Source organism: Pygocentrus nattereri, chromosome 2 (assembly GCF_015220715.1).
Source record: "Pygocentrus nattereri isolate fPygNat1 chromosome 2, fPygNat1.pri, whole genome shotgun sequence".
Classification (NCBI taxonomy): Eukaryota; Metazoa; Chordata; class Actinopteri; order Characiformes; family Serrasalmidae; genus Pygocentrus; species Pygocentrus nattereri.
The window spans coordinates 34,845,129-34,869,865 of record NC_051212.1 but is presented as its reverse complement, the minus strand read 5'-3'; the positions used below and the strand labels follow the sequence as shown (position 1 = coordinate 34,869,865).

The following is a 24,737-nucleotide window of genomic DNA, read 5'->3' as shown; positions in this document are numbered from 1 at the left end:
TAGTCTACTGCAGGGAAGGTAATAAATATGTTGCATGATAAAGGAGAAAAACATATTTTATTATTCAGAAGTAGCCAAGGAAAGTCAGTAGGTTTTTGTATCAAATGAGTAAAGGAGTCTGCCTCTTCAGATGAGCTATAAAGCTAACACTTGAGCTAACAGATACAATGTTGGATGCTGATGAAGACCTGTCATAAACATGAAGTCTTTTCTCCCCAGTGGATGATGTGGCAACATATTAGTTTGACTGAGAAATATATTTTCACTGTTTTGGGAACTAGCTAGCATTAGCTGGAGCAGCTAGAGGAGTTAGAGTAGCATTAGCCCAGTTACTAAGACAAAGGTGCTACCTCTGACTTCTCAATTACATCATTAACAACACGTTTTGTCAGCACACTCAAGTTAAGGCACTCATGTTTCAGATAAGCGAGATGTAATATAATAAAGAAAGTTCCTAGCAGTTCTGTTAAAACACAAAGACTGGTGTTTTACCAAATTGTTGGACTGCGTATGAACCACTCCACTGAATTAGTTCAAACGGCAGTTCCACAGTAAAAAAAAGCTATTTAAAAAACGTTGATCTTAGATATGTACAAGGGTTATGATCTATTTAAATCAAAAGCATTAAATGAGATGCTAATAAGCTAAATATATACAAAATCATCAGGGGTACGTTCTGTGAGGAGGTGGCTGTCCTCAACCTTCACCCCTAAAAATATATATTTTTTATTATTATTGTTATTATTCAAAAAATGCTGTCTCATGTTTTAATGTCACTATTTAATTACAAAGAGTTTTAATAAATAGCAGGAGCCTTATTTCAGCCACATCCCTGCATTTTAGTCTAGTGAGTGTTCCTCATTTCCACGTGGTGAGCAGTTAGATCCCACTGTTTTGAATTAAATGTGTCACAGTCTGAAAATCAGTGATTATTGTCACTACTGAAACACATATTTTCTGCAACAAAGCAAACCTTCTGCGTTTTAATGAAAAAAATTATAATTTTATGTGTGTACAACTGTTCAAAGCTGTATTTCCTAGACATGTACTGCCTAGCATTTTTGAGTTCTGCTCAAAATTAGCCAAAATTGTCACTGTCGAGACAGTCACTACTGAAACATTTATTATAGTTTCTGTAGTATTTTGATTATTTTGGTAGTGACAAAATAGAATGTTAAATCATTTGTTCTAGTAAAATGAATATTGCTCACTGAAAGCCAACGGATTAAAGTCCAAGTTGGTTAAAAGTACAAAATATGTTTTCAACTCCAACTTTGAACCATTTTGTCAAAACGATCCACGTCACTCTGCCTTCCAGTGATGAAACCTAACAAATACCTTAATGTTAATTTACTATTCCAGTGCTGCCACATTAGATTGCAAAGTGACACTGTCCTACTAAAGTTACTGGATGGCCACCTGTCTAAAAAAGAAATTACTGAATACATTTGTCACCACTATCCAAAAACAATACAATACTCTAACGATAGGAGTGCATGAAGCTAATAATGCTTCATATTAAACTTAATGCAATAAGTGAATCATTACCCAAAAAGGGAATAATAGATTGTATTTGTGTGCATTTTCTGTTTACTTATGATAAAGGTACCATATTTTTGCTATGGGTACTGCTAGAGTGATCTTAGTAGATTTATTATATTCTCCTCTTAAAACTGGGCACTGATACTTTTGTGTAGGCTGTTTTGCAGACGCTGTGGCTGGCACAGTGAAGACTCCTTGGTGCAGAACAATGCAACTATAATCAAACACGTATGTGGTCCCCCCAACATCTGACTTCTTTTCACTAATATAGATTTTACTCATGGCAGACCTACACAGACTGCGAATGTAATATGACTTTGGCTCATGGAGTACCTGGCTGCATGCAATCAGAGCAGCTTGAGCCTCAGAGACAACATCACTAAATCCATTGGTAAGTTTAAATGTGAGATGAAAACTATGGTAAACTAGCAGATGCATAGAATGGAAAAATGGATGGATGTCAAGAGCACAAAAAGCGAGAGACAAAAATAGAAAATGAGTAAACAGTAAGGAAGACAGACAGACAGACAAGACAGATGGCTTGGCTGACCCTGTCTGGCTGTATACTCATTGTCCTCGATGAGTCTGGCCAAGCCGAAGTCAGCGATCTTACACACCATGTTGTCAGTGACCAGAATATTGGCAGCACGCAGGTCTCTGTGGATATAGTTCATCCTCTCGATAAATGCCATGCCATCAGAGGTCTGCTCAGGATAAATACGCAGATACCAATAAGTCAGTGATGAGTCAAATCATACTCTACATGTATTATTTCTGTAACGGGGTGGAGCTGCAGTAACTGTGCTCTAATGAACTGAAGATTTCAAGAATATTGCTGAGATACTTCGTCCCTATACCAAACTTGGGGCCATAATAACATAATGAGAAAATGTTCTTGTCCACCTGCAAAACTGCAGAATACAGTTACAGAATATTTATTATGAAACAGATGGACTACAGTCTGTAATTGTAGAACTACAAAGTGCATCTGCATAGTAAGTGGTGCACATAAAATGGACAATGAAGAAACAAAGAGGTGCACTTAATGAAGTGGCTGGTTGATGTGTACAGAACTGTGCCAAAGACCCAAGCACAATATTTAAAACCACTTATAGCAGCAATAAGTATGTTTTTGTGTGTAAAAACACCCATCATTAGAATGACTGCGAATATACACAAATACAGCAAAAAGTGACATGTATGTTTTCAATAAAAAGAAAATAACAGAGTTCTTAACATGACAAGTGATTCTAATTTTTAAACCGAATACTATTACTCATGCTGCTACTAGTACTATGACTGTCATTGTCACTACTACTACTGCTACTGCTACTAAAACTATTATTAATGGCATTAACAGTGATCTTTTGTTGTTTTGTGATATTTGGTTATTTTGAACAGGTTTAAACAGATGTATGCAAAAAGAATGGCCATTGCTTGAGTTTTACCTGTGCTGCCATGTCCACTAGCTGCGGAAGCTTTAAGAGTTTCCCTTCCCCTTCTTTGACAAAATCCAGAAGACTGCCTGAGAAAAAAACAAAAATGGTGACCAAACTGAAATACAAAAGAATGAATGACTTGAACACTGAAATTCAGCTGAAGTCTGGTCTTTTTTCTCTTTTTTATTAATGTATGTATTACTGATGTAAGTAACCTACTGCTCTCCAAAATAAATACATGAATACTTAAACAAATAAAAAGGACAAGTGTGTGATAGAAGGAAAGACAAAAGTCTCATAAAGAGGACCATTGCCACAGTTTTGGAGTCGCTCCAGAATCTTGTCAAAGTATTACTTAAAGAGGCTGTCAAAGCTCTCCTGCTGTTCATGTTCTCCTGGGAACATTTTGGCATTAAAGGGGTTCTTTATTACCATGACCACATGCATACCAATCAGTTTTGTGAGATGCGAAGATCTCTATCTGTCCTCCCTCCAACAGCCTTCAGCATGTAATATTAGTGTTCTGTTTTATAAAAAAAATCTTAAGACGACTAGTATAAATCCAAACCTACCGTAATGTAGCCTGGTTCAATCAATATCAAAGGAGGCCTAATATCAATATCAAGATCAATATCAATATCAAGTTATCATTCAGCAAAAAATTTAAAACAAAATATTATCTTCTCAGTTGTATGTCTCTATGCCTTCAGCATCATTACATCTTCATGATATCATTTCCATTCTGGCCTCATCTGGTCAAGTAAACCCTTCAAAAAGGGTGTTAATATACTATATGACTGATTTCAGTGTTGGCAGAAAATCTTATTAATTAGATATATAGCATTATGTGTACTGGTGCCTTATTGCTGAGAGCTAAGTCTTTGAAGACATGCAGATATAAGAGTGGATCTTTGTAAGTATATGTGTAAGGCTCATGTGTGAGAGACACTACACCTTTGCTCATGTACTCTGTCACTATGTAAATGGGTTCCTGGGACACTACAGCATAGAGCTGCACCAGTTTGTCATGTCGAAGTTTCTTCATGATTTGAGCTTCCTGGAGAAAAGCTTCTGGAGACATGGTGCCAGGCTTCAGTGTCTTCACTGCTACTTTAGTGCTGCCCTTCCAGGTGCCTGAGCCAGAGAGAGCACAGACATGAAAGTTATGTGGTAAATAGAAAATAATCCAAAACAAGTAAACAAAAGATTAAAATAAATTACATACAAGAAACAATATTCTGAATATATGGATCATTCTGAATTGTTTCAAAGCCAGAGTTGAAAACACATTTCGGATTTTTAACTGATTTGGACCTGGACTTCACACCAAATCCTTCTGTTTTGAATGACTCTATACCTTCATTATGTTTATTATGATTGAACATTCCATTATGTCACTAACAAACCAATCATAACACTTGCTAAAATTTCTGTAGTGACTGTTTGCTTGGTAGTTACTAAGCTATGCTCTGTACTATACTATGCTTTATTTAAAACCAAGGCATTAAGTCACATCTATAGGGTACCTTCTATTTGGAGGTGGCTGTGACAAAGATTAGTTCCTAAATTTCAACTTGTGAAAATAATATTTACATTGTTCTACAGTCTGTTACAGCAATGTTGTTTTTAATGAGATCTTTTTTAATTTAATTTAAGTGAAGTTGAAAGATTTAGATTTACAAAAATAATACATTTATATACATAGAATATTAAGTGAATTTTTATAAAATAACAGAACACAGGTAAATGCAGAGGACTGAAGAGAAACGACATGATATTAAGATGAAGTATAAAGGAGTGCAATAAGGTATTAGCCTAGGCCTATTGTAGGTTAACCTATTGTAAGGTGTCTAAAAATATATTTTGTAGCGTTATTTATAAAATTACATTTCTTAAAGTTATTGCGTACAAAAAAATAGTATAAAAAGTGATTTGGTTGCATACATGTAGTAGATGAACAGTACTGTACAGGTAGTTACACAAATACATTGTGTTTCATACGTAAGCCTTACCATACATTGACAAAGCTGAATCTGATAAAGCCATGCTTTCTTTACTCAGGTCTTTCTTTTGTACAGGATATATGTACAGATGTGTTCAGCTCAACATCTTACCCATCCAGACTTCTCCAAAGCAGCCCTGGCCCAGTTTAACCTCCAGAGAGAGCGAGTCTCTGGATATCTCCCATGCATCCTTAGCCAAACCCTGTGTGTGTGGCCGCACCGTTGGACACACTCCTGTCAACCTGTGACACAGACCGTCTGCATGGGCTGCAGCAGGAGAGAGAGAGAACGACTAAGAAAGTTAGTGAGATATATAACTTTAAAATAGATTTAACATCACTGCACTGCCATACATTACACTATCACACTGTTTCAGACTGTGTCAACAAGTGACACTGGAAAATTGGCAATAATGCTGTTCTTCTGTCTGTGAGTAGCAGTAACATTAGACACTAGACTTAATTCTGCATTCAATTCAATTCTGCATTCAGAATTCAAACAGCCTACCCACCAAGTAAGATTTACTTCAAAGTTTCCTCCTACCTTCAAAATAAGTCATTAAAATGATTTTTTTGTAGTCTGGTCAGAATGTGCAATGCAAGGCTTAAGCTTGAGTGGTGTAAAGTACACTGCTATTGGACTTCATGCAGTGGAAATATGTTCTCTGGAATGATGAATCATACTTCACTATCTGGTAGTCTGATAGATAAATCTGGATTTAGTGGATACCAAGAGAACGCTACCTACCAGAGTGCACAGTGCCAGCAGTAAAGTTTGGTGGAGGAGGGATAATGGTCTAGGGCCTTGTCTTTTTAGGAAATGGTCTAGGCCCTTTAGTTCCAGTAAGGTTTAATGTTAATGCTACAGCAATCAAAAATGCAATAATGCTTCCATCTTTCTGGCAAAAGTTTGGGGAAGAACCTTTTCTGTTCCAGCAGGACTGTGCCTCCGTACTCAAAGTAAAGTCCATAAAGACATCTTTTGATGAGTTTGGTGTGGAGGAGGGGCCAACTATGTATTAAAGTTTTGGAACAAGTTGTCTAACAAGTTCATCGCATTTGGCAGGCATCCACATACTTTTGGCTATATAGTGTAAGAATTATAAGCAGTAGTGGTAAGTAATGCCTTTGGCATTAGAGGTAGACACATGCTGTCCTTCTTTCTGCTGATACTATCACTGTTAAATCTCCTCCATCTGTGCTGTCACCACAACAATCTGCTGTGTTACTATGATACACATCAGTCTTTGATAAGGCTTTAGAGAGAGTGGTCATTTACCTGTGTAGTGTTTGATAAGGCTTTGAAGAGGGTGGTCAGTCACTTGAATAGAGACTGATAAGGCATCAGAGAGTGTGGCCATTTACCTGTATAGTGTCTTTGGAGTATGCTAATTTACCTGTGTAGTGTTTGATAAAGCTTTGGAGTGTGCTAATTTACCTGTGTAGTGTTTGATAAGGCTTTGGAGAGAGTGGAGAGAGGTTATGCAATTATTGAAAGTTAAACATGAAATGTCCAGCCCTTACCACCCTGAGTCACAAGGAGCATTAGAGCGATTTCATCAGTCCTTAAAATCAATGTTGCAGAGATACTGTTTCGACAGTGAGAAGGACTGGGATGAGGGGGTGCCTTTAGTTTTATTTGTTGCCCGAGAAGCTAAACAGGAGTCTTTGCAGTGTAGTCCAGCCAAGTTGGTTTTTGGTCATTCAGTACGTGGGCCAATGAAGGTGCTTAAGGAGTCTTTTGAGGTTGACCTGCCCAACGTGCACGTGAATGTTTTGGATTATGTCAGTTCCTTCCATGAGCATTGGCATCGGGCTTGTACCCTGGCCAAAGATATGCTTTGCAAATCACAGGCAAAATGAAATGTTCATATGATACAAAAACTGTAGTCCGTGAATTTAGTGTCGGTGATAAAGTATTGGTACTTCTACCTGTCCTTGGTTCCACTATGTCTTCCAGGTTTACTGGCCCGTACGTCATCAAAGAAAAGCTGAGCGAGGTTGATTACGTTGTCAGCACCCCTGATCGTAGATGTAAGTCCAGAGTTTGTCATATAAATATGTTAAAACCATACTATGAGCGTGAGACCTCTCCAGGGAAAGGTATTGATCCTGAGAGTGCACACAGCCCTGAAGCTGTAGCTGTAGTATCTGTATCAGCTGGTGCAACTTATAGCAGTTCACTTGAAGAAAATGATGGGTTAGAGTTCTGTTCTGCTGCCCAATTAGAAGCTACGTTGCCAAATTCAGAACTACTGTCCAAGCTAGATTCCCCTGACTCAACTTTAGTATGACATTTGCCACATCCACAACGAGAAGACATTACAGCCTTAATTAACCAGCATCCATCTCTTTTTGGTGAAGTACCAAAACAAACCAGTGTTCTTCACCACGATATTCAAGTAAAGACTGACTGCCCAATAAAGCAACATGCTTATTGGGTTAATGCTACAAAGCGTGAAATAATATGTAAAGAAGTAGAATATTTGTTGGAGCATAAGTTAACTGTACCAAGTTGTAGTCCCTGGCGCTCCCCTTGTTTGCTCGTGACAAAACCTGATGGTACGTTTAGGTTGTGTACATTCTACAGGAAACTAAATGCCGTTACAGTTTCAGGCTCATTCCCTTTGACGACTGTGTTGATAATGTTGGTTCTGCTCATTTTTTGACCAAATAGATCTCCTTAAGTGTTATTGGCAACTTCTGTTAACTGCTAGAGCTTCTGAGTTGTCAGCTTTTGTTACTCCTGACATGTTCCTACAATACTCTGTGATGCCATTTGGCCTCAAAAATGCACCTGCTACTTTTCAAAGGTTTGTAAATATTATTTTTGCTGATGTTCCCAACTGTACTGCTTACATAGATGGCATAGTTGTGTGGTCCATGGACTGGAGAAGCCACTTGGATTCACTGGAAACAGTCTTTAAATGATTGGCAGAGGCCAATCTAACACTGAATCTAGCCAAATGTGAATTTGCTCAGGCTACCATAACCTACTTGGGTAAACAGGTTGGTCATGGACAAGTCCGGCCTCTAGAAGAGAAAGTTACAGCCATTGTTCAGTCCCTCCCAAAACAAGACGTGAATTACTGTGGTTTTTAGGGATGATTGGCTCTTACCGTAGTTTTTGTAGGAATTTTTCTACTTTGGCTGAACCCCTGACTGCTTTAAGTGATAAGTTAAATGATACTTTATTTTAATCCCACAAACGGGGAAATTCCACTTCTGCATTTAACCTATCCATGAAATGAAACACCACATACACACTAGTGAATGCACACATACTAGGGGGCAGTGAACACACTTGCCTGGAGCGGTGGGCAGCCCTATCCACGGCACCTGGGGAGCAATTGGGGTTAGGTGTCTTGCTCAAGGACACATATTTATTGAGTTCCTCAACCTCTTTCAGTTGATCGCCTGTTTGTCAAGAGGCTTTCGACAATATTAAAGCCTTGTTGTGTTCTGCTCTTGTGCTTGGAGCCCCTGATTTTGCTAAGCCTTTTAAATTAGAGGTGGATGCAAGTGGGGTTGGGGCTGGAGCTGTGTTATTTCAGGAGGATGACACTGGGGTGGATCACCCAGTCTGTTATTTTTCTCAAAAATTCAACAAACATCAACTTGGGTACTCTACCATTAAAAAAGAGGCACTAGCATTATTGTTAGCATTACAATATTTTGAGGTCTATGTAGGTTCAAGTTCTTTGCCTGTGGTGACTTTCACTGATCACAATCCCCTTGTGTTTTTGTCTCGGATGTACAACCAAAACCGTCAGCTTATGAGATGGTTTCTGATTACATAGGACTATAATTTGGATGTTAGACATAAGAGAGGAGCTGAAAATGTAATTGCTGATTGCTCTTTAGGGCTTAACTGTTTCATTGATTTATTTATTTCTGTTTTTATTTTTTTCACAAACAGGTTTGCTCTTTGGGGTGGACGTATTACGTGTCTGGCCTGGAAAAGGGGGCGCTTTCTGGCCGGTGTTTTTTGTCTCTCTTTTTCTTGCTCGCTTGCTTCTGTATGTCTCCTCCCTCGTTTGCTTCCCATCTCCACTACAGGTTGGTGTCGGTCGTCATTAGAGGACGTGTACCACACAATGGCCTCACTCAAGTCATAGTATGAGTGGAGTATAATAAATGAGACAAAAGACGCTAAACTATTAGTGTCTTGTTCCTTCCTGGTTCGTGCTGCAGACATCGCATTTAAACCGTATGTTACTGGCCCCCTTTTGCCCTAGGCTTTCCTGTGTGGTTGTAACAGTCATTTAACTGTATAGTGTTTGATAAGGCTTTGGAGAGGGTGGTCATTTAACTGTGTAGTGTTTGATAAGGCTTTGGAGAGGGTGGTCATTTAACTGTGTAGTGTTTGATAAGGCTTTGGAGAGGGTGGTCATTTAACTGTGTAGTGTTTGATAAGGCTTTGGAGAGGGTGGTCATTTAACTGTGTAGTGTTTGATAAGGCTTTGGAGAGGGTGGTCATTTAACTGTGTAGTGTTTGATAAGGCTTTGGAGAGGGTGGTCATTTAACTGTGTAGTGTTTGATAAGGCTTTGGAGAGGGTGGTCATTTAACTGTGTAGTGTTTGATAAGGCTTTGGAGAGGGTAGTCATTTAACTGTGTAGTGCTTGATAAGGCTTTGGAGAGAGTGGTCAGTCACTTGAGTAGAGACTGATAAGGCATCAGAGTGTGGTCATTTGCCTGTATAGTCTCTGATAAGGCTTTAGAGATCAGTCATTTACCTGTGTAGTGTTTGATAAGGCTTTGGAGTGTGCTGAACTGAGCGCGTGTAGTGATGTAATATCCTCCATTGTCCAGCGTTCGGACTTTATAGTGTTTCACATTCTCTCCCTTATCCTCCTCCCAGTCCCGAATAGATAAAGAGAATGCACCTGGATGGAGGAAGGCAGGAGATCAGACGTTACTCAATTATTCAGAACTCTTCACTACATCCATCCTTCATTCACTCAGTGTTTACCTTTAGTGGTCTCGCTCTCCCTCATTAGAAAGGTGCCCCTCTGGATCCCGGGCTGGAGAAGAAGTCTTTCTGCATCTTTACGCCCCATCTTACCAAAGTACCACCTAACACACACACACACACACACACACACACACACACACACACAGAAGCCTTTTTAACCTCATTAGAACAAAAAATAATTATTTGATCTTAGATCATTTTATATGTGTTTAATCTAGTCTAATTATTTCTGATTAAACAGACTTAAATGTAACTTAAACATTAAGCAATTAATTACATTAGCATTCACTTCAGTTTCCTGAGATGTGTGTTGGTTTATGCATCATCCTGTACATGGTAATTCATACACAAATATGGTTTAGATTTACAGTACTCTCACTAGTATTGCTAATTTAACTGTTCACATAACTTTTTATTAGAATGTCTCCACTTTTTTCAATAAGCAACAAGTGAGAAATCATTCATATCAAAATAGTTTGCAAATAATAATACATTTTATTGCCATTGATAACTGCAACTTCTAAGCGTTAATGAATAGTGAGTACGTAATCTCTCACTCTTCAGCCTGAATGGAGTCAGCTGGAGCCACGTAGTTGCTGGGGATGTAGCCCTGTAGACCTGAGCTTAAAGAACATGCCTCCCACCAATCCCCCTCACTACGAGAGAGAGAGAGAGAGAGAGAGAGAGAGAGAGAGAGAGACAGAGGCGAGAGAATTTCAAATTTGCTATTTTCAAAACAGCTTAGCCTCTTAACCCCTAACCCCAGTGGTGCCACTGTGCCCACCGCAGGAGTATGACATAGTATGTAAACATTGTTAGGGTTTCAAGATGCACTGTTCATTCTGTAGTCCATACAATCCAAATATGTAGTTAAGCTGGCTGTAGAAACAGCCTATTCTGCAGTAATCATTTCAAGAGATGTCATGAAAACCTATGCATTAACATACACTATATTGCCAAAAGTATTCACTCACCCATCCAAATCATTGAATTCAGGTGTTCCAATCACTTCCATGGCCACAGGTGTATAAAACCAAGCACCTAGGCCTGCAGACTGCTTCTACAAACATTTGTGAAAGAATGGGTCGCTCTCAGGAGCTCAGAGAATTCCAGCATACTACCAAAATAGGATGCCAAAAAATCCAGTCGTGAAATTTCCTCACTACTAAATATTCCACAGGCAACTGTCAGTGGTATTATAACAAAGTGGAAGCAATTGGGAACGACAGCAACTCAGCCACGAAGTGGTCAGCCACGTAAAATGACAGAGCGAGGTCAGCGGATGCTGAGGCACATAGTGCGCAGAAGTTGGCGACTTTCTGCTGAGTCAATTGCTACAGGCCTCCAAACTTCACGTGGCCAGATTATCTCAAGAACAGGGTGTAGAGAGGTTCATGGAATGGGCTTCTATGGCCGAGCAGCTGCATCCAAGCCTTACATCACCACGCACAATGAAATGGAGGAGGGGGATTATGGTGTAGGGTTGTTTTTCAGGAGTTGGGCTCGGCCCCTTAGTTCCAGTGAAAGGAACTCTTAATGCTTCAGCAGACCAAGAGATTTTGGACAATTTCATGCTCCCAACTTTGTGGGAACAGTTTGGGGATGGCTCCTTCCTGTTCCAACATGACTGCGCACCAGTGCACAAAGCAAGGTCCATAAAGACACGGATGAGCATATTGGGATAGTGTATTTAAACCTATGCTGTCTACAGCAGTTAAGCTCCGCCTACTCACACTAATGTTATAAAGAGTGCATCAGCCCAGACTGCTTTCTGAATGAGGCATAACACAGGACATCAAATCAGAGCAGGGGACATTTACATATATCAGTCTTAGGCTACGTCTAGGTTGAAGTGCTACAAATCCAATTTTTTGCCCTAATGTGACTCAGGTCTGATGTGTGGTCTCAGGGTTGCGTGGACATGCAAATCTGATCTTTTCAAATCCGAACTTTCATATATGGTCCTAGTTCGGATACGTATCCGATTCGTGGCAATGTGACCTTAATGTGAACGTTCAGATCGGAATTCATGCACTTTTTTCATGCACCATGATTCAGTGTTACCATGGTAGCAGCACCTAACAGAAGTTAAAGCCTGTAAACAGTAGAAAAGCAGCACATCTCATGCTTTTCTCATTCGTCTCTCTATAATAATGAACAGCTGAGAGCAGAGATAATTGTCTTCACAGGAAGGCTCATTAGTTTGTTTGCTGATGATAAACGTGACACACGCGATTCATTCACGTGACGTTACTGAGTAGGATGTGCGCATGTGGGTCATTTCAGGACGCTGGTTCATTCAGAGCCAGTTTATGAGGAGCCTGGTCACTTCCTATTGCCCCCGTTATATAAAAACAGGACTGCTAACAGCAAAGGGCGCCCGCGAGTGAGTCCTCAATGAATGGGAGTTAATGGAGCTCAATGGCTAAAAACAAAAAGCTAAAATAGTTTCTAATCACTCGCCCAGAACGTTTCTTTAATTTTAGAAATTTGAAGGACGTATTCCACTAAAAAAGAAAACTCACCTATATATTTCTCTTTCTACAGCAAAGGGGTTTGGGCAGCAGAAGGCAGCAGAAGGGCATTACTGCTAGAGAGTGATGATTGATTGGCGAGCGGAGCAGCTCATTGGCTGTTCACGTTTACTGAAGATATGGACGTACATGAGGCGGCATTTTAAACTCCTTAAAAATGAATCAGCAGTGTTAAAATGTTTTATGATATTCAGTGTTCAGTAATTATTGCATTCTTTTACATTAAAAATGTTTAAGTGCTTATTAAACTATGATTTTGCTCAAATGCTCCATATCAACCCATTCTTTTTGGACTCACTCTTGTGTTTGAGAAAACCAGAAGACATTGCAGAGTGGTAATTCTCCTCTCTACAAGTTCTCTGGTTCATTCACATTAATGACAGCATTAAACCACTTACCTAAACTAGTGTGAATCATCGTGTCAGAGAGATCGGATTTGAGAAATGAGGCTTGTAATTTGCACATAGCTGCGCACAGCGACAAAAACAGTTGTTCTAAGACGTAAAAATGAATTATGACTTTTTGATTTGCAATTTCAAGATGTGAATTTCTGGGGGAAAAAGCAGGATAATGGTGCTTCAAGTATAAAGACACATCAATAAAAATAGCTTTTAGCATACATAAGTAAATAAATGCTTCTTAATCTCACTGCCTCATGCTCAAGTCAACAGCTGTTCACTCATCATCACTTTGAAGATATAATTTAAATATCATAAACCATCATGTAAACATCCACAATATGAAGTTCTTTCTGTGATTATAATGATTGTGATTCTTGTGCCAGCGGTGTTTCAAAGGAACTTTAAACTTATGCCCGAGTTTCAACATTCCTGGTCAGTTGACACATTTTGTTAATTTTCTAAGTGGAAATAAACACACGCTTTAAAGAAAACAACTTGAACATGTTCTTTTTCTGCTAATTTTAGTGCACAATTATGATGTATTGCTGTATTTAACGTACTGGAAAAAACAACATTTTTAAGTTCATTTCAATTCCAGCAAACAACAATAACTGCATTAACATGGGCAGAAGTGTGTTAACTGTAGAGGACAGGAACTTATTTTTATTTATAACATCAACAAAACATGTAATATGACCAGGATCGCTTAAACCTTTGCATAAGACTATATTTATTCAGAAACACAGATATGACTCGCTGTCAGTTTCTAAAAAAGCTGAAAGAGCCACAGTTTATTTCAGGCTGCACTTTTGTTGTTGGCTACAAAGCTCTCTTCTCAATAACCCTCAAACAACTGTTTTATCATTGGGGGAGAACAGCCTTAACAAAACAGTGGCTTATACATATAGGCAGACAAATGCCTCCACTCACGTGTTATTGATGATCTGAAAGCGCTCTCCTTTTTTAAATGACAAGTCGTCCGTTGTTCTGGCTTCATAATCATAGAGTGCAACGAAAAAAGTGACTCCACCTGAAACAAGAGCAAACGGGAGACAGAGAGGCTGAGAAGGGCTTAATTAGCAAAATCTTAATTAGTGGCAGTATATTTAGCACTTAAAAGCATGTCGGAGTAGCACGCTAATTATTTTTCACTCGTAATTCACTGAAAAAAGCAGCAAAATTCTTTTGAAAGTGCTGGTTCCCAACGTTCAATTGATGCCATGTTTATATTTGTGATTAAAAAAGAATTCAATCAATTAATCAACCTTTATCGTTACTTGGAAGCACATTGAGGGTGACCCTCATTTTAACTGTAGCTGAGTATTTACAACATTAAAGGGATTAAAAAAAGGCTAAATCTAAAATGAACAAAACTACACGCATTTTTAACCTCATAAGAGCAGAACAAAACAATTTGCTCATAAGCAATGTAATGCAAGGTATTTACATAAGTCTCTAATTATTTCTGTTTCAAGAGACTGAAATGTAACTTAAACATTAAATCTTAGAAGATAAGAAATTTATCAGGCTAAAACTAAAATGAACAAACAACATAAACAAATTAAAAGAAAAAACAGAGAAGATAAATTGAAAGAATTAAAAGAACAGAACAGAACAGAAGATTTGAATAAGATAAATTTAAGATAACATCAAGATAATAAGTTAATTAGATTTCAACATAAAAGGATAAAAAGGCAAACTAAAATAAAAGGCAAACTAAAACAGTAAAAGAATTATAAAATGCAATTAAAAAAGAAATAAGCACAGTAATAAATTGAAATAAAATAATAATAATAATAATAATAATAATAAGATGACTGAGAAGGAAAAATAATAAATAAAAAGTAAATAAAAGTAATACATAAAACAATAAAATGAAATAAAAAGGAGAAAGGAAAAGTTAAACTTAACTAAAACTATAAGCTGTCTGAAGGTGGTTAGAGAGTAAAAGTAAAAATGACATCAGCGAGCTAAGTCACATCAAAATAATAAGGAGTCAGAATAGGTAAACTCCAAGCAGTCGATACAGAGCATGAATCAAATGAAATGGAATTCAATGTGTAACTCATTGTGTAATTAATGTTTATGTAAGTTAACATTATTAGGTCATTACTAAAGCCTGAACGACAGGAGTGCGTTTTGGCCAATATTAACAACCAGCAGTTCTATAAGTATCTTATGACAATGTTACCCAGAATTATCTCATGAATACACAAAGCTTTTTTTGACCAGGCAGGATTTGAGCTCATGATCTCCTGATGGTCATGCCACTGGGAAGCCCAATAAGAACCATGCCGTTACACTGTGTGACAGCAATAAAGCTTGGATTGATGAACTTGAACAGAACATGCCATTGTGATTAAAATAAGAAAAATATGTCAAATGGTCAAAGAGAAAAGAAAAAAAGCCAAAAAAATGTCAAAAGACTACACATGTCAACAGAGAAGTTATGAAGTCACATTATTATTTGAATGATAATGAAAATAAGAAATAATTCTGCCAGGGCAAGCATGTTCAAACACTTTGATCAGCAACAGTGGAAAAAAATGTGGGCTGTGTGAAACTATTTCAAGGTTTCTGTAAGTTACATTAGACAAGTGAATGATCAGGCATAACATTATGACCACCTCCTTCTTTCTCTGCTCATTGTCCATTTTTATCGGATCCAATTACTATAGAGTTATACTTTGTAGTTCTACAGTTACAGACTGTAGTCCATCTGTTTCTCTGCATACTTTGTTAGCCCCCTGTTACCCTGTTCTTCAGTGGTCAGGGGCCCCCAAATTAGGTATTATTTGGGTGGTGGATCATCCTCAACACTGCATTGATGTGGTGGTGGTGTGTTAGTGTGTGTTGTACTGGTATGAGTGGATCAGACACAGCAGTGCTGCTGGAGGTGTCCACTCTATTAGACACTCTTACTTTGTTAGTCCACCTTGTAGATGTAAAGTCAGAGACGACAGCTCATCTGCTGCTGCAGTTTGTGTTGGTCATCCTCAAGTCCTTCATCAGTGGTCACAGGACGCTGCCCACAGGACGCTGCCCACAGGACGCTGCCCACAGGACGCTGCCCACAGGACGCTGCTGGCTGGATATTTTTGGCTGATTAAAAACTCCAGCAGCGCTGCTGTGTCTGATCCACTTGTAAAAGCCCAACACACACAAATACACCACCACAGCATCAGTGTTACTGCAGTGCTGAGAATGATCCACCATCCCAAATAGTACCTACTCTGTGAGGGTCCATGTGGGTCCTGACCACTGAAGGTAACTGTGCACGACTGAGTTTATGTCTCACCTGTTACACTGCCAGGAAATGTGCTGCTTCCAGCTGGATTGTATGAACTGCCTCCAAAAGGTGTTATGTCTGCTGTACCCCCGAAAGGCACAAGTGTGCTGGTGTGAGTGACGGTGTGTGAAGTGCTGTGTGTAGTGGTGTGTGGGGCCTGGTTTTGGGGTGTGTGCGTAGGTTCAGGTCCATAATGTCTGTGTGTGTCAGCAGCAGACTGGGCTGCAGTGGAGGAACTCTCAGTCTTCTGTGGGGCAGCTTTATCCTGCTTACTCTGTACACAGCCCATAGCAAAAACCTGCAACACATACACACACATGCAAATATCACCATACAGGGTTTATATGTACATGTACAGAGGCAGATTCAGGCTGTTTGACGGGCAGGGGCGAAAAAATAAAAATGGCACCTACTGCACAACATGGGGCCCCACCAGCATGCAAAAAAGACGCATCATATATGATGAAATAGTGTTTATCATTGATCAACACTAACAATATAATATTAGATGAGCCACTTTACACAGAGCTATAAACCTTTACAAATTTATTTCATTAACACCTCCTATGTAAATACAGAGGGGACTAATAGTTCTGGACTATTAATATTTGCTTCACAAACACCCACCCACACACCTCAGTAGTTCCTGAGAAAGATTGTAGGAAAAAGTCTGACATCTGAACCTTCTAGAGCGAGTGTGGCTAAAACAGAAAACTTAAATGTTTTTAACAATGGGAAAATACAGTTAATTAATTAATTACTTAATTGCAGAAAATATGTGCTTCTGTGGTGACAAGTATTAATGTTGCACACAAGTTCTCAGAATTTGAGACCCATTTACTTCAAAACAACACCATGTGGCCATGCAGTCTCACTTCCTGCTCTAAAATGCAGAGGTGTGGCTAAAATAAGGCTCTGCCTATGGACTAAAATTTTGTGTTTTGGTTATGAGAAGGAAATGTGGGACAGCATTTTCTAAATAAAGTTTTTAAAAATTAAATTCATGATAAATCTCATTCTTTCAACTTTAAAAGAAATAATAAAAAAAACATTAAAAAATGAGACAGTAAGTATTATTCCACAAGCTGAAATTTAGGGGTTAGGGTTTGAGACAGTCACCTCCCACATAATAATTGTATATATTTCACTTAATCTTAATCTCAGTTAACGCCTTATTCATAAACAGATCATAACACAACCCCTGTAAAAATCCAAGGTCTGAATATTTATTTTTTGTTTAAATATTTTTTTTATTCACTGTGGAACTGCAGATTGAACTAATTCAACAGAATGCTACAAATATTCCTGTTCACTTACAAAGACTGTGAGACAAAAAATTATACAGTTCATCATCCAAATATTTTGGGTATATAAGTAGTATGGATATACGGAGGCCCAAATATTACTATTTTATTATTTAATTGTGACAAATTTAAACATGTACTAAGCTCTTTGTTGGCCTAATACAGTGCATCCGGAAAGTATTCACAGCGCTTCACTTTTTCCACATTTTGTTTTGTTACAGCCTTATTCCAAATTGAATTAAATTAATCTTTTTCCTCTAAATTCTACACAAAATACCCCATTGTGACCATGTGAAAAACGTTTTCTCGAGAGTTTTGAAAATTTATTAAAATTAAAAAACAAAGAAATCATATTTACATAAGTATTCACAGCCTTTGCTTAATACTTTGTAGAACCACCTTTGGCAGCAACTACAGCCTCAAGTCTTTTTGAATATGATGCCACAAGCTTGGCACACCTATCTTTAGGCAGTTTTGCCCATTCTTCTTTGCAGTACCTCTGAAGCTCCATCAGGTTGGATGGGAGACGTCTGTGCACAGCCATTTTCAGATCTCTCCAGAGATGTTCAATCGGATTCAAGTCTGGGCTCTGGCTGGGCCACTCCAGGACATTCACAGAGTGGTCCTGAAGCCACTGCTTTGAGATCTTGGCTGTGTGCTTCGGATCGTTGTCCTGCTGAAAAATGAACCGTCGCCCCAGTCTGAGGTCAAGAGCGCTCTGGAGCAGGTTTTTATCCAGGATGTCTCTGTACATTGCGGCATTCATCTTTCCCTCTATCCTGACTAGTCTGCCAGTTCCTGCTGCTGAGAAACATCCCCATAGCATGATGCTGCCACCACCATGCTTGACTGTAGGGATGGTATTGGCCTCGTGATGAGCAGTGCCTGGTTTCCTCCAAACATGACGCCTGGCATTCACACCAAAGAGTTCAATCTTTGTCTCATCAGACCAGAGAATTTTGTTTCTCATGGTCTGAGAGTCCTTCAGGTGCCTTTTTGCAAATTCCAGACGGGCTGCCTTGTGCCTTTTACTAAGGAGTGGCTTTCGCCTGGCCACTCTGCCATACAGGCCTGATTGGTGGATTGCTGCAGAGATGGTTGTCCTTCTGCAAGGTTCTCCTCTCTCCACGGAGGAACGCTGGAGCTCTGACAGAGTGATCATTGAGTTCTTGGTCACCTCCCTGACCAAGGCCCTTCTCCCCCGATCGCTCAATTTAGACGGCCGGCCAGCTCTAGGAAGAGTCCTGGTGGTTCCGAACTTCTTCCATTTACGAATGATGGAGGCCACTGTGCTCATTGGGACCTTCAACGCAGCAGTAATTTTTCTGTATCCTTCCCCAGATTTGTGCCTCGAGACAATTTTGTCTCGGAGGTCTACAGACAATTCCTTTGACTTCATGCTTGGTGTTTGCGCTCTGACATGCAGTCAACTGTGGGACCTTATATAGACAGGTGTGTGCCTTTCCAAATCATGTCCAATCAACCACAGGTGGACTCCATTTAAGCTGTAGAAACATCTCAAGGATGATCAGTGGAAACAGGATGCACCTGAGCTCAATTTTGAGCTTCATGGCAAAGGCTGTGAATACTTATGTAAATATGATTTCTTTGTTTTTTAATTTTAATACATTTTCAAAACTCTCGAGAAAACTTTTTTCACATGGTCACAATGGGGTATTTTGTGTAGAATTTTGAGGAAAAAGATTAATATAATTAAATTTGGAATAAGGCTGTAACAAAACAAAATGTGGAAAAAGTGAAGCGCTGTGAATACTTTCCGGATGCACTGTAGACTATCCAAATGCATTTCTTCATCAACCTGCTGTTTTATCCTGTTCTTTTGCTCTTTTATCCAGGTCAGCTCCCTCAGTTCAGCCTTGAAATATAAATTAAATAAGAAATTTAAAAAAACTTTTGAATTCAAGTGTAATTATATTTTCAATTAAATCGTTTTATTTCACAATATTAATAAAAAATATCTGAAGAGTAGATTTTCATTCCACCAGCAGAACGGCCACTAGGAGAGCTGCAGAAAGGATAAGGGACACGGCATTTAATCATCAGGTCTACAACACTCTGGAAAGTGAGGATGATGATTTTCATCATGATGTTGAGGAGGATGAAGCATATGATGTTCATCATGATGGTGATGAAGAGGAGGAAGATCAGAGGGATCATAATGAAGGACATTATGATGAGCATGATGAAGAGATTGACCTTCATGGACTTTCTGATGATGATGAGGCAGAAGGTTCTCACTCAGAGAGGAGTTTGACTACTTGGCAGAGAGCTAAGGTCTTACCAAGAGAAGGTATTGGATTCATCACTCAGCAACTAAGATGAATTAGGATGAGGAGGAGGAGGACTGAGAGGTCAGACAAAGGGAATGACTTGGGGATGAAGAATAATGTGGAGAAGCCTCCTCAACGAAGGCATTACACAGAGTATGGTGAAGAGTCTGGGTTAATTGAGATCATTCCAATCCCAAACAGTATGACTGAAGAGCCTAATTCTCTTTGAGCAGCCCACAGTAGCATCTCCATGGTTCTGGACCTAGCTAGAGTCCTCATGCCATTTTGGGTTAAAAACAGGACTGGGACCACTTACTGATTTATCAACAGAGTTCTGGGGGTTATATTAAAAATGTATTCCGGTACAGATTACTGATTAGCTGTTATAAATGTAATCTGTACTATTCTAAAGTAACATAATCTGATTACTTTACATTACCTTTGGATTACATGTCTTTTTATAGTCATACAATTACAGAAAGCCAAGACATCATAGACCTTTCTTACTGTCAGTGCGTCATCACATCCAGCTGTGAGCAGTAGCATTATTGAACTTCTGCCTGTACCGTTTCAAATAGCAGCAAAGGAGGGTTGCTGGTTTTTAGGCTCCCTTAAGTTAATAACATCTGAACTTTGTATGACCCTGTGCGTCTCCTGCAGCAAAACTGTTTTCCATGTCTGTGCCGTGCATCCCAGGGGGGTTTGAAAGCACATCTGTGAATTTTACATGCTCTGTATGGAAGTAGCTGTGTTCAGATGGTAAAGCATCTACATTTGAACTGCAAGGACTCCTTGTGTGATGAGGTTTGCAAAGTGGAGAAGCAGCAGAGCAGATCTTTATGAGCAGTGTTGGGGCAGGAAGCTTGACACTTTTGGAAGAGAAAGATGGGGAGAAAAAGTCCACCAGGTTTCATTCTTCTTAATCAGCTCATGAGAACATGAGTAATGTTGGCAAGTACGTTGAACAGCAAAGAGACACAACATCATATATCTACTTTAACATAAGCTACTCACCAAGCTGTGGCACTGGGAGGTATTTTAAGCAAACCTTGGTGATAACAATTTCCAGGAAGGTACATACGCCAACTTGATTAAGTAGAAACTCAGGTAAGCCTGTCTGGCTGAATTATTGGTGTACTTAATAATGCAGCAATGATTCAGGGCAGTAGTCTTGGTAATTGTTTACAACGCAACTGAAAGTCAGTTAATGCTACTATTAATGTTTCTGCATTAACAAAAACAGAACTGTGAGAAGAGTATTTAGGTGGCTTAATTTCTACATTTTATATCAAAGTCAGCAGGTCAGTCTGATAGACATCTTCTCTGAAACCCCTATCAACAACAATTATAATTACACTTAATTATTAATTAACTTAATTATAAGTACACCCCATGCAAAACTTAGACTTTTTCACAAATTTGGAGATACATATATCAAGTCTTCATTGAAACCGTGTTGATAATGTGATATAATTTAACAAGTGACACCTAGACCGAACCTTTTTTTCATTGTTTACATAATTGAAAATAACAGTGATACTATTTTGTTATGTGGGAAAAGTAAGTACAACCTTCCATATATCAATACATCAAATGTGTCAAACTGAAATCAGGTGTACCTGATCAGGAGCTAATAATTAGAACAAAGCTACAGAATATTATGGAGGAATGTGTGTGGTATCGTCATGCCTTGATCTAAAGAGGTCTTGGAGGCCTTGAACAAGAAAGCTGTAGATGCCTATGCATCTGGAAAGGGGTCTAAGAAGACATCCAAAATATTAGAAAACAATCTGTCCACTGTCCGGGAAGACCTTTAGGAGGAAGCCTTTGCTGTCTAAAAAGAACATTGGGCAAGTTTGCTAATGAATATCTAGACAAGGACCAGGTCTTCTGGAACAATTATAAGCATATGAGTCTTTTGGCCACAGTAATAGAAGTCATGATTGGCAAAAACCAAAGAGAGCATTTGATCAGAAAAGCCAACTGTAAAGCACAGTGGTGGCAATGTTATAGTTTGGGGCTGCTTTGCTGCCTCAGGGCCTGGCCCATGTGCAATCACAGAATTGACTATGAATTTTCTTTCCTACCAGGGAATCCTTGAGGAGAATGTGAGACCAAGTTTAAGCTGAAGAAATAGATCCTCCAACAAGATAATGATCCCAATCATGTAAGTAAATCCACCAAAGAACAGCTCAAAAAGAAGAAATGGACGGATACGGATCTCCAGATCTGAATCCCATTGAAATGCTGTGAGGAGGATTCAAAATAGGCTGTATATGCAAGAAAACACCTTGAACATCGCACAGTTGAAAGAATTCTGCATGAAGGAATTTTACACAGTTATAGGAAATGCCAAAGGGGGTAATACCATTTGCTTAAGCCAGGGGTGTTTTACTTTTTCAACAAGTAAAAATCTATTTTTTTTTATAAATGAGTGCAAAGTCAAATGTCCATTTTTTTGTTCCTTAACATTTATCTATACTGTTTAATTGAAGATAAAATACTGATGTGTTTACATCAGTGTACTTGCTTCTTCATATTTTTGCATCCATTGTTTTTCAAATACTAAAAAAATGTGCATTCATTCCAGTCTTTTGCCCAGAGCCCCATAATCACTAAATCCACCCCTGACTGAATGAGATCAACAGAGTTGATCAAGGCTCTACAGCACTGCTATGCATGTGTGAGTAGATTTTTGATTATGTTCAGCACTCTGAGCACTAAAACAGAACAAACTACAGGAGCAAACATGAGCTCTGGTGTGAAAGACAGCATTAGTGTTAATATGTACATTTGGAAAAAAAAATTGGATTCTGTCCAAGGTATCCTGAACATGTAACTGTAATACACCCATGGAATTAAGGCTGTTTTCACACCTTACTCATTTGCTGCAGAGCTCCAAGTCTATGCCAGAGTTTTGGTTTTTGTGACAATGTACCTTTTGCAATTGGTTTGATTGCAATGTCTCAAATTCGTTTGTTATGTTTACTTTAATACCAGAGCTATCCCTCGAAGATATTACTAATAAAATGTATAATCCTACCTATTTTACTGCATCAGAATAGAAACACTGAATATCTAGATGTATCACAATTAAATACATTTTACTTGAAGTATATACATACACTGTACAGGCAGTGTAACACTGATGTGCCGTAAGAAAAGCATGTTCTGATGTTGAATTCCTTTGTATAATTCACAGTTCACTGGCTAAGTGTGCACCTACAAGTGCATAGTTCACACCTGTCAAAATGGGTCAAAATGGAAAAAGTTGGATTAGTCCACACCAAATATGGTCGATGCAGACCCAGTCCATTCCATGTGTTTATGAGTCTGTGCCGAGAGGCCCAAGCCTTTAGGGGTACCTGTAAGCAATTATATCAAAATATAAACAACGCCCTTGATGTGGTGGGAACTTTACTAGAAGCACAGCGAAAAACAAACTAATTTCAACTTTGTCTTACACCCAGTCAAAAATCTGATGTTCTGCACATCATTACTGAATGTCTGCATAATTTTCTCCTTCAATCACTGCTCGGTAACCATTTTACTACCATTATCTTGATCAAGCTTTCATATTTTTTAGCAGCAAGCCAAAGTTTCAAATGAATGTAAAATTTCAAGCTCCAGATATGCAAAAGATGTGCCTGGAAGATCTGTAAAAGTGATATCTGATACCCCAACAGAGCAGAGGATATCTATTTCCAAAGCCAAACAGAAAAAACTCAACAGTGTCCACATTTAAACATCAAAAATAAGATATAGCATAAATAAACATTTTTCATATCTGCTGTGGCAGTATGCTTTAGCCTGAGATACTCAATGTTTAGCTTTTTAGGTTTGCTGGTGTTATTCCTCATTTTTTACAGTTGTGTCTCAGCTATCTGACATAATGTTTTTGAAAATTGGCAACTTTCTATTGTCTTTATGCAACTACGACAGGTTAAGACAGTTCCTTATGGAGTAAATGGATGACATGATGTAAGGGGGAGCGAGGAGGCGGACGCACACGCTGAGATAAGCGAGATTTATTATGGGCAAATCCAGGGTCGTGGTCAAAGCAGTCCAGGGTCAATGAGCCAACATGGATAGAATGAGGGTAAGACATGACAAACACCAGAGTCAACACATCAAACAAAAGACCAATACCAAGATACAAAGACTGGCGAACACAAGGGGCAAACACAGGGCTTAAATACACGGAACAATGAGGGACAGGTGAATACAATCAGGGGCGGAGTAACTAAACCGGGGGAAGGACTGAAACCAAAATAAAGGAGCACATGGACAGGACTGGGAGGGGCCAACCGTGACACATGATATAAACTTATAATATTATTTATATAATGCTGTTCATATTTTAATGTCAAAATTTAATGGTTAGTACATTTTATGCCACTTAAAATGTTATTGTAAATAGACAGCAAATAAATTATGAATAATTTTACTTTATATTTGGCTACATTATATTGTTACATTATAACAGACCAAATCTGTGCAAATTTGTTTGCTTTCAAGAGAACATCTGTCCTTACCCAACAGTAAAATACTCTTTAAGTAAAACTATTGCTTCTGTTTCTTGTTTGAAATTATTTATTGTGATCACAATTATAGCTCCTTAAAACGGGCAACAAAATGTTTGTTAATCTGTTAGGTCCTAACACAAAATATACCTAAAAACAGACCTTATGTTGTGACACTTGTATGTCTGAGTAGAACACAAAGCTAGCCAAATGTTGGAGTGCTAAGTCAGACATCCTGCTTTGTAGTGCGTTCCTCTGGTCTGGGGCCAGGTTTCCGTACTTAAGTCCTGAACTCAACATCTATCAAGAGATCAGATCAGTAGAAAACTTTAACCCTTTAAGATCAATGTAGAAAAGTGTCTGTTTTTCTGTGAATAATGTAATTTCTTAATGCTGCTGTGCATTTACTTGAAATGTAAAGATGATCTAACAAAA

At 38.6% G+C, this 24,737-nt stretch overlaps 1 protein-coding gene across 1 annotated transcript in view; it reads right to left on the bottom strand.

Moving 5' to 3' along the window:
- LOC108444459 (tyrosine-protein kinase yes) overlaps positions 1–24,737 on the bottom strand; it is a 42,800-nt gene that overhangs the window by 3,986 nt on the left and 14,077 nt on the right. Inside the window, exons 2-10 of the mRNA XM_017725648.1 lie at positions 16,194–16,482; positions 13,826–13,925; positions 10,518–10,616; positions 9,958–10,061; positions 9,722–9,871; positions 5,096–5,251; positions 3,936–4,115; positions 2,991–3,067; positions 2,093–2,246 (exon numbers count right to left, since the gene is read on the bottom strand). Of these exons, the coding sequence (XP_017581137.1) occupies positions 2,093–2,246; positions 2,991–3,067; positions 3,936–4,115; positions 5,096–5,251; positions 9,722–9,871; positions 9,958–10,061; positions 10,518–10,616; positions 13,826–13,925; positions 16,194–16,473 (1,300 nt within the window). The 5' untranslated portion in view covers positions 16,474–16,482. The remainder of the gene's footprint in view (positions 1–2,092; positions 2,247–2,990; positions 3,068–3,935; positions 4,116–5,095; positions 5,252–9,721; positions 9,872–9,957; positions 10,062–10,517; positions 10,617–13,825; positions 13,926–16,193; positions 16,483–24,737) is intronic.